This window comes from Artibeus jamaicensis, unplaced genomic scaffold, assembly GCF_021234435.1.
Source record: "Artibeus jamaicensis isolate MK-2021 breed Jamaican fruit bat unplaced genomic scaffold, CSHL_Jam_final contig_1132, whole genome shotgun sequence".
NCBI lineage: Eukaryota > Metazoa > Chordata > Mammalia > Chiroptera > Phyllostomidae > Artibeus > Artibeus jamaicensis.
In genome coordinates this window covers 9518568-9529799 of record NW_026521221.1, presented here as the reverse complement: position 1 = coordinate 9529799, position 11232 = coordinate 9518568, and the positions used below count along the sequence as shown (strand labels likewise).

The following is an 11232-nucleotide window of genomic DNA, read 5'->3' as shown; positions in this document are numbered from 1 at the left end:
GGAACATGTTGTTATACTAGAAAGCAAGGAACAATCAAGGACTACTGGCATCATGTCCAAAGGACTTGTGAGCTAATCTGAAGGGACTTCCATAGGACAAAGATGGGAAAATGTGTATTTCAAAATTATCAATAACTGCTATGGACTGAAGAACACCAGATGTGTTAAAATTCATGAGTCCATACAGATACTAAAAACAAAAAACCTAATTAATTATTTTTGGAGTATGCTAGAGAACCTCATTATTTAGAGAACTGTTCTCTATTATGTAGAGAACCTCAACTCATTATTTTGAAAACTGGTTATATCAGAGGGAAAGGATCAAGTATTTATCCTGCCTTTACTTAGGTGATCAAATATTTGATGAAGGGAAAGTTCTTATTTATAGAAGAATTCCAGCTAATTAATGAAAACGTTGTTAAAATTAGAATATCACCATTTTGCAGCCTGGAGTGAAATAATGCAGCTAGGTAATGATTACCAATGATTGCTGAACTTTCAAGTAAAAATTAATTATAACAGTTAATTACAACAGAACAAATTATAACAATCAATTGTAACAAAACAAAAATATTTTCAACCAGATGAGATAGAAAAGGCAGTATATTATATCCTTTATGATGTATTCCTGCCGAAAAAGAAAAAAAGGAACATAAATCTGACTCCCTATTTATAGAAAATAGAAAGGACAAAGAAATACAGTAAATGACAAGAGAGGATGCAATAGAAAAATCCATAATATTGGAAATTTTACAGAATCAATGACCTGCTTTCATCAACAAATAAATAAACTTCAGGATATTGAAAAGAGGAAAAATTTACAGATTTAAGGAGACCTGAGATAAATATCATCCAAATGTAATGTGTAAGGCTTGTTTGGAATTCTAAACAGGAAAAATAATGAGATAATTGGAGTAATTTGAACACTATGTATTTGATACCATTAAGAAATTACTGTTAATTTTCTTTGGGTGTGTTAATGATGTTATGTTTTAAAAATTCTCTGTATTTTAGAAACAAATACAGGTATTTATAGGGGAAATTATGTGATGTTTGGGATTTGCTTAGAAATAATCAGTCGGGGGAAAGTGGTTGGGAATATGGATGAAACAAGATTGGGTATTTGTTGATAATTGTTGAAATTGGATGAGAATTAGATGGGCTATTTTTCTGTTTTTTAAAAGAATTTCTTCAACCTTTGTTTACAAGCAACAGGAAGGATGCAGTTGCCATCAACTGAGATGGCTCCAACTGGAGCAGGTTTGGTAGAAAAGATGAGTTCAATTTTCAGTATGTTATGTCTGAGATGTCAACTGGACACCCAAGTGTTTGCAGATACTAAATAGGCAGTTAGACGTATAAGTCTGAGATTTGATGGAGAGATTTCTCCTGGAGATACAGTGTTGGGAATCATTAGCATATTTATGGTGGTTATAGCAATGAGATTGGATGAGATCAAGGAGGGAGCAAGAGTAAATAGCTTAGAAAATAGTAAATGCTCAATAAATAGTCATTATAGCCACATGACTAAAATTCTTTTGATTTCTGTCTCTTTTGAACTTCTGCAGCACTTTACTATATCTTGATTATAGTTAGTTGTGTACATGTTTCATTTCCTCTATAAATTGTTAGGTTCCCTCATGATAAGAACTATATCTTAACCATTTTTATACCTAGCTCCTCTGTCCACTACCATGGAGCCAGAATGATGCCTTGCACGTAAGTGAATTGAAATTAGTAAATGAACTCGAATTTGTCAAGAAATTTTGTGTTCGAGAGAGATCCAGGTTGAGAAGAAGGCCTACAGCTGATTGGCTGGCTGGAAATATTAAGCTATCTGGAAGGGGCAGCTCCCTCAGTGGGGTTCTGCTACCTTGCTTCTAGGGCCTTATATATATTTAGGTGTGGCAAAATCATGGAGCTCTGTAAAGGTTTGAAAATTGGGTTAGAATGAATAAGGATGAGGAATATCAACCTTACTCATGGTATTGGAATATATACATGACATGGAATATATACATGCAATGGAATATTATTCAGCCTTAAAAAGGAAGGAAATTGAGATCCATGCTATTCAAATTATAATATGGATGCACATTGAGGACATTATGTTAAGTATAATAAGCCAGACACAAAAGAACTGATATTGTATGATTCCATTTATATGAGTTATCTAAACAGAAGGTAGAATGGTGGTTACTCAGGGCTGGAGGGAGAAAGGAATGGGGAGTCATTATAAAATGGGAACAGAGTTGTAGTTTGCAAAGATGAAAAGTTCTGGAAATGGGTGATGGTGATGGTTGTAAAATAATATGAACATATTTAATGCTGGTAAAGTATACACTTAAAATGGTTAAAGTAGAATATTTCATGTTATGTATATTTTACCATACATACAACAATGAATAGGAACAATGTGGTAAAATGTTAATAATGTGTGGATATAGGTGAAAGGGTCTATTAAAAATCATGATACTAATTTCCTAATTTTTCTTTTTTAAATAAGTCTTTTAAAAAGTATATTTTATTGATTATGCCATTACAGCTGTCCCATTTCTCCCCTTTCATTCCCCTCCACCCTGCACACCCCCTCCCCACCATTTCCCCCATTAGTCATGTCCATGTGTCACAAGTTCTTTTGCTTCTACATTTCCCATACTATTCTTTCCCTCCTCCTATTTTCTACCTACCATCTATGCTACTTATTCTCTGTACCTTCTCCCCCTTCTCCTCCCACTCCCCTGTTGATAACCCTCCATGTGATCTCTATTTCTATGGTTCTACTCCTGATCTAGCTGTCTGCTTAGTTTGCTTTTGTTTTAGGTGTGATTGTTAATAACTGCGAGTTTGCTCTCCTTTCACTGTTCATGTTTTTAACTCCTTTTTCTTCGATAAGTCCCTTTAACATTTCATAAAATAAGGGCTTGGTGATGATGAACTCCTTGAACTTGACCTTATCTGAGAAGTACTTCATCTGCCCTTCCATTCTAAATGAAAGCTTTGCTGGAAAGAGCAATATTGGTTTTAGGTTCTTGCCTTTCATGACTTGGAATACTTCTTTCCGGCCCTTTCTTGTCTGCAAGGTCTCTTTTCAGAAATCAACTGACAATCTGATGGGAACTCCTTTGTAGGTGACTGTTCCCTTATCTCTTGCTGCTTCTAGGATTCTCTCCTTCATTTTAGTCTTGGCTAATGTAATAATGATGTGCCTTGGTGTGTTCTTCCTGGGGTCCACCTTCTTTGGGAAGTCCCTGAGCTTCCTGGACTTCCTGGAAGTCTATTTCTTTTGCCAGATTGGGGAAGTTCTTCATTATTTGTTCATATAAGTTTTCCACTCGTGACTGTTCCTCTTCCCCTTCTGGTACCCCTATAATTCGGATGTTGGAGTGTTTAAAGATGTCCTGAAGGTTCCTAAGCCTCTCCTCATTTTTTTAAATTCTTATTTCTTCATTCTTTTCTGTTTGGTTGTTTCTTTCTTCCTTCTGGTCCACTCCATTGATTTGAGTCCCAGTGTTCTTCCCTTCACTATTGGTTTCCTGTGCATTTTCCTTCATTTCACTTAGTTTAGCCTTCATTTGTTCCTCTAATTTGTGACTAAGATCAACCAGTTCTGTGAGTATCCTGATCACCAGTGTTTTGAACTGTGCGTCTGATAGGTTGGCTATCTCTTTGTCTCTTAGAAGTATTGGCTCTGGGGCTTTGAGCTGTTCTGCTTGAGTCATGTTTTGGTCTATTCAAGCTGGTTATGTATGAGGGGCGGAGCCTTAGGTGTTCCCCAGGGTGGGGCAACCCAGTTGCTGGGTTGTGATGCTATATGTGAGGGGCAGGGTCAGAGAGGGAGCAGTGGCCTTTGCTCTGCTCTCTCTTGGATCTCTGTCTCCTCTGATGCCTTTCACAGACAAATTGGGCCCTTCTGGTGCTGGTTCCTGGGTGGGTGGGCTTGTGTACGTTCTAGGACCCTGTGGGTCTCTCCAGCGAACTCTCCTGTGAGGCTGAGAGCCTCTCCTGGCACCTCAACCCCTGAAAGTTTTTCCAATCAGCGCTTTTGGGCTTAATTCCCAGCACTGGTGCCCTGCGTTGCACAGTCTGTCTCACTGTCATTTTTTCACCTGGTTTATCTGTGCATGAATGTGTGACCACAGTCAGCCAGCAGCCTTGCACCCTAACTGGGTCTGCCCATTGCCACTCCACACCTGGGATCTGCCAACCACCACCTGCATGCCTGGGTTGGTCTGGCAGCCACCGCTTTTTTGTGCTGTGACCCCTCTCTGCTGGCCACCAACTGAACCCCTCTTACTGGTCTGGCTGAATGGTTCGTTGTTGTTGCACTTCAGTACAGTTCAATTTCTGTCTGTTTTGGTTTCTAAATCTTTGTTGTCCTTAAATTTGGTTGTGTGAGGAGGTACAGTATTTCCACCTATGCCTCCATCTTGGCCGGAAGTCCCTAATTTTTCAAATTTATTCTGAGAGAGAGAGAGAGAGAAAGAAACATCAGTTTGCTTCATTTACGAATTCATTGGTTGCTTCTTGTATGTGCCCTGACTGAAGATCAAGAGTTCAAACTTGCACTTGGCTGGTGTAGCTCAGTGGGTTGAGCACTGGTCTGTGAAATAAAAGGTCCTAGTTCATTTCCCAGTCAGGGCACATGCCTGGGTTGTGGGCCAGGTCCCTTCAGTAATTTTCTTTCACATTTTAATTATATTATCACCTCTTTGTTGACTTAATGTGTTCATAAGGAGGTGGAATTAACAACTTTATGGTTTCTCCTGTTTTCTTCATATTTATTCTAATTATTATGGATTCTTAGACCATTAGGGACACCCATGTTCAATATTCAAATAAAAATACATTCTAAACCCCCCAAAAGTTTGTATCAACTGCTTTGCCATTTGTTTTCCATTGCTCCTCCTCAATTATGAGTTTATAGAACTTCTGCAGTTAGACAGACTGGGTTTGAATTCTGATTCTCTTTCTTGCCAGCTCTGAGACTTTGTAAAAATTGTTTGATCTCTCTAAATCAGCAATTTTCAACATTTTCATCTCATGACACACGTAAAGTAATTACTGAAATTCTGCAGCCTACCATAAAATATAGTTTTTGCCAATCTGCAAAAAAAAAAAAAGGATGGTTTTGACTCACTCACACTAGATGGTTATTGTTGCGTTGGCTGTCATATTTTTATTTGACAATCTCAGTGAAAAAAGATCAATGCCCCTGACTAAATAATCATATATTGAATGTTTGAAAAAATTCATGTGGCACAACAGTGTGTCTGCCATAGCACAGTGGTTGAAAATCATTGCTCTAAACCTTAGTGTCCACATCTGTAACCCTTAAAGTGTTAATGAGGCTTTTTCGTGAGTTAATGAATGTACAACAGAGCACAATACCAAAGACCATATGTAAGAAACCTACTACCAACATCATACTTAATGGGCAAAACTAAAAGCTTTCCCCCTAAGGTCAGGAGCAACACAAGTGCATCCTCTCTCACCCTTTAATTCAAAATAGTGTTGGAAGTTCTAGCCACAGTGATCAGACAAGAAAAAGAAATTAAAGACATCCAAATTGGAAAAGATGAAATAAAATTGTCATTATTTGCAGATGACATGATAGTATACATAGAAAACCCTATAGGCTCCACCAAAAAACTACTCAAACTAGTAATGAATTTGGCAAAACAGAAGGATACAAGGTAAACATTCAGAAATTGAAGGCATTTTTGTGCACAAAAATGAAATATCTGAAACAGAAACTAGACAAAAATCCCACTTACTATAGCAACAAGAAAAATAAAGTACCTAGGAATAAAATTAGCCAAGGAGGTAAAAGACCTGTACTTGGAAAACTACAGAACACTGAAGAGAGAAATTAAGGAAAATACAAATAAATGGAAGCATATACCATATTCATGGATCAAAAGAATTAACCTCATTAAAATGTCCTTGCTACACAAAGCAATCTATAGATTCAATGCAATCCCTATTTAAATACCAATGACATATTTCACAGATTTAGAACAAATATTTTGAACATTTATATGGAACAAAAAATGACCCTGGATAGGCTCAGTAAACTTGAGAAAGAAGAACAAAATAGGAGGGATCATAATACCTGATATCAAACTACAGAGTCCAGCACATATAACACCCCCCTTTAAAAAAAGATTTTATTTTTTTTATGTTTAGAGAGGGGAGGGGAGGGAGAAAGAGAGGTAGAGAAACATCAATGTGTGGTTGCCTCTCACATGGCCCCTACTGGGGACCTGGCCTGCAACACAGGCATGTGCTTTGACTGGGAATCAAACCACAACCCTTTGGTTCACAGTCCAATGCTCAATCCACTGAGCAACCCCTATTTTATTACAAAATATTTTATCACAAAAATCGTATGCATGTAATTCTGTAACATAATAATATCACACTCAAGCACACCATGTGACTTTTTAGGTGCAATGTTCAAATCACTGTCCATCTTATGTAAGATTCATGTACCCTACCAACCACACTCAAGCAGGCATTACTTCTGCCAGACCCTGTATAAGACCACTATAATCACAACAGTCTGGCGTAAGAACAGACACATGGATCAATGGAACAGAATAGAGAGCCCAGAAATAAATCTGCATCTCTATGGTCAATTAATAATTGACAAAGGGGGCAGGAACATAAAATGGAGTAAAAATAGCCTCCTCAATAAGTGGTATTGGGAGATCTGGACAGGTACACGCATAAAAAAAAAAATAAGCTAGACCACCAACTTACACCATTTCACCAGAATGAACTCAAGAGGGATAAAAGACTTAAGTATAAGCTGTGACACCATGAAAGCCCTAGAGGAAAACATAGGCAGTAAAATTTCAGATACCCCATACAGCAACATTTTAGGTGATATATCTCCTAGGGCAAGGGAAATAAAGGAAAGAATAAACAACTTGGACTATATCAAATTAAAAAGCTTCTGCACAGCTAAAGAAAACATCAAAATGAAAAGGGAAGCCAACTGTATAAGTTGGTTCCTGCCAATGATACCTTGGACAAGGGTTTGAGCTCCAAAATGTATAAAGAACTCATATGACTCAACACCAGGAAGACAAACAATGCAATTTAAAAAATGGGCAAAGGATTTTAACAGACACTTCTCCAAGGAGGACATACAGAGGGCCCATAGACATATATGAAAGGATGCTCAATATCGCTAGCCATCAGAGAGATGCAAATTAAAACCACAATGAGATACTACCTCACACTGGTCAGAATGGTCATCATAACATAAATCAACAGACAACGAGTTCTGTCAAGGATGTGGAGAGAAGGGAACCCTAGTGCACTGTTGGTGGGAATGCAGACTAATGCAACCACTGTGGAAAACAGTATGGACTTTCCTCAGAAAACTAAAAATGGAACTGCCATTTGACTCAGCGATTCCACTGCTGGGATTATTCCCTAAGAATCTTGAATCACTAATTCAAAAGAACCTATGCACTTCTATGTTCATAGCAGTGTTATTTACAATAGCCAAGTGCTGGAAACAGCCTAAGTGCCCATCAGTAAATGAGTGGATAAAAAAACTGTGGTACATTTATACAATGGAATACTATGCAGCAAAAAGAATGTGCTCCCACCTTTTGTGACAGCATGGATTGAACTGGAGAGTATTATACTAAGTTAAATAAACCAGGCAGTGAAAGACAAATACCATATGATCTCACATATAAGAGGGACATAATAAACAAAATAAACAAAAGAGTAAAAATGAACCAGAGGCACAGAAACAAGGAACAGACTGACAGTGACCAGAGGGGCAAGGGGAAGGGGATAAGGGGGGGAAAAAGGGGAAGGGTCTTGTCAAGGAACATGTATAAATGACTAATGGACATGGACAGCAGGGTGGGGACTGACTGTTGGAGTGGGGGTGGGGGTGGGCAGGGCAGTGGAGATCAATGGGGGAAAAATTGGGACAACTATAATAGAACAACAATAAAAAAAAAACTAAAGCAGAGCATAATATCCATCATACAACAAAACTTTAATACATGTTTTTAAATATATCATTGGTGTATGACTGGACATGATCATATAGGTTCAAGTGCAAGAGAAGGTCAGAATCAATTATATGTTAAATATGTCAGTATGTAATACTTCAAAAAAGGATATATAATAGTGTATTATTAAATTTAGTGCTTGTCATATCCCCAGTAAAGTTCTCTGCCACTGAGTTCCCAAATTATCAGTTTCCAGAGGAAAAACATGAAGCGAATTTAAATGTTGATGAACAGTTTCTGTGAGGTAGAATTAAACTGTTTGCTTAGAGAAGTCTGTGAGGAGACCTCAGAAAAAGACTAATTAATTATATAGTGTTTATGTTTATTGTTTGATAGGTTGAACTATGTTATAGAACTATTGACCAGATGTGATGATCCTAGCCTTATGGGAATTAAAGACACTGTGAGAGAAAATGGCTTTAAGCTCTAGAATAAAGGTTTTAAGTTAGCTGATTAGAAGAAAAATTTCTGGCAATGAGATTTTTTAAACTTTAAAGTGGGTGAATACAGGGTCTGGTGGCATTTTCTTTTCTGGGGGTACTTTAGAGGTAGATTAGATTTCTTTGTCTGAGGTCTTAGATAAAGATGCACCTATATACATAGGTAGATGTGCTGATGGTTCCTTGCAGTCTTAAGAGTCAATAGAGGCCATTAGCTCATGTAACTGCAATCAGTTGCAGCTCAATGGGCAACCATCTGGCTGCACTTTCTGATCTGTATGGGTAATTTAATGATTAATTAAATTGTCATACTACCTAACAAGCAACTCACCATTTTTCTTCACAGTTTTTTAAGGCTCTTGTTTTATTTGGTAACGGAAATGGCTCAGGCTCATTTCTTTATCTATTTATTTTTGTTTATTGAGATTTAATTTATAGTTTTTAGTGTATTGTTTCTGAGTTTTGACAAACACAGTTTTTTTTGGTCAATTAATCAGGAAGGCCTATTTATTTATTTATGCCTTGCTTGGGGAGTAGAAATGCAATAGTGGGACAGAGGAGACCAAAAATACATTAACTTTTGAGGGATTTTTATGGGAGTCAAGGGCAAGATTTGCCCCCAAACAGAAACCAGTTTTTTGCACCCTCTCAAACTGAGCAGATGAATTCACTTTGTCTGCCTAGAGAAGTTAGTTAATAGTAACTGGATCTGGTACTTTTAGGATTAAATTTATTTGGTCACCTATCTTCTGTTAGGAGTGGAGGAAGAGGTGTCAATTATAAATTATAAACTTCAAGATGAGGAAGTGGCACGAGTCTCTGTGTGTTCCATTCCATTTTTGCTCCACTAATAAAGCATTCTGGGGACCCTAATTATATTCTAGTTATTCCACAAATGTATTCTAGGTTTTTTATTTCAAAGAATCTGTCTTTTGAAATGAATAACTATAAGTAACATTCAGATGGCATCCTTTGATTTTTGGTTTGGCAAATATGATCACAGTAATTTATAACATCGGGAACAAGATTGATTGGTAGGAAGTTCCAATTTCACTTATCTTATCTTATCTTGAATGCTGAATTGGACTTTATAGGATGGGAAAATCATGGTTGAGCTGTGCCTGACTCATTCTGGACTCAGGGTAGAGAGAGAAAACTACCGCCTATTGAATGTCTACTACGTATATGCTTAGCTGAGTGCTAGATGCTTTTCTTATTGACAACTGCTCTGGCTAGAAATCCATACCAGATCCAGCCACTTAAAAAAACAACCCAAAACCAACAAAAAAACATATTCCTCATGGGGTCTAGTTCATTAATACAAGTCACAGCTGCCACACCTTCTGTAAGACCCTGGCACTATAATTAGGATAATAGACTCTCTGGACTTGGAGGGATCTTTGAGGTCATCTAGTTAAAGGGGCAGCAGCTGTTCTCTTCACCACAGTGTCTGAGAGTCACTATGCTCAATTCTCTCAACGGAAGGTGCAAAAAAATGTCTGGGGGCTGTAGTCTCTGTAGTCTACAATCCTATAAAAGATAGGGCAACGATAAACAAATGTGAAGCTTGAACTAAGTTCCAGACAAAAAAAGGGCAATGGAAAAAAAAAAAAGGTTACTGGGGTCCTCAGACAATGTAAAGGGGGGAGGTTGCGGGGAGAACTGGCAGAGATGCAATGTGAGGCTCTTGAATTGAGGTAGAGGCCCAAAAAAGTGATCCTCAGTGACACAGGTAAACCCCAAAGAGTCTTCTCTCTCCAGTTGCATCAGCTCTGATGTCCTCACCTCCCCGGATCCTCTTCTTTGCCCTTTTATTAGAAAGCTGGGAAACCCTCTTCTTTTCCACTGAAGAGGGTGAGAGAAAGGGCATTAAGTGAATGCACGATTAAAAAAAAAAACCAAAACCAGGCCTTTTTCTTTATCTGAGTAGTGGTACAAGCAATTGTCCTGGAGGCTAGGGAATATATTTCACTCCCTCTCAAGGTCCCTTGGTTCAAGGATACTGTCATTCTAGGGCTCTACAAGGGGGGGGGCCGGCAACGTCCATGCTGTCATGGAAACACGCCGCCGTGTTCCTTTTTCTTACGTGAGGCGGGGCACTGTGCTGCAGCCGCCAATCATCTACAGGATTTTTTGAGTAGCAGGCAGCAGCAGCGAATGGGCGAGCCAATACTGCGTGACGCGCGGGAACAGGAGGAGTTCGAGGCCGGTGGCGGCGGTGGCGACGGTGTCCGTCTGGGGATAGAGCTGGAGGGACCTGGGGAGCGTGCGGAGACCTCTAACTCGAGCGCGAGGGACCTCCCGCCGGGATGCCTGGTACTATTTGTAGAAAAGTGGGGGCGCGGTTAGCTCTGAAGGCTTGGGGTTTGGGTCTGAAGGAATGGCTGACCGGAGGGGGCGGGGTGGCAAGCATGGCGGCGGTAACTGGGAAAGGGTTGGAGGGCCCTGAGGAGGGGGTGGGGAAGCTTTAGCTAGGAAGGCTGAGTGGTCGTGAGGAAGGGTGAAGGGCTGCGGGGGTTTTGGCAAACAGAGATGGCAAAGCAGCCTTTTGGGGTGGTGGAGTCACCAGAAGGACGGGGAGAGTTGTGGAGGATGGAAAAGGGGCGGGAAGAGAAGAGGTTAGGAAGGAGGGGAAAGGGTGTCAGCGGGAAGGTGATGGAAAAGGAGAGGGAGAGAAGGATAGGCAGGCTGATTGTAAATATTGAGGGATCCGGTCTTGGGAGGTATGATAGGAAAGTGCTTTACAA

The 11232-nt window shown here is 39.2% G+C and overlaps 1 protein-coding gene across 2 annotated transcripts in view; it reads left to right on the top strand.

Annotated features, from left to right (window-relative positions):
• Positions 1 to 10684: 10684 nt before the first annotated feature.
• TP53BP1 (tumor protein p53 binding protein 1) overlaps positions 10685 to 11232 on the top strand; it is an 85946-nt gene continuing 85398 nt past the window's right edge. For both annotated transcript variants that reach the window (XM_037154931.2, XM_037154930.2), the window contains exon 1: positions 10685 to 10801. In XM_037154931.2, the coding sequence (XP_037010826.2) occupies positions 10795 to 10801 (7 nt within the window). In that variant the 5' untranslated portion in view covers positions 10685 to 10794. The remainder of the gene's footprint in view (positions 10802 to 11232) is intronic.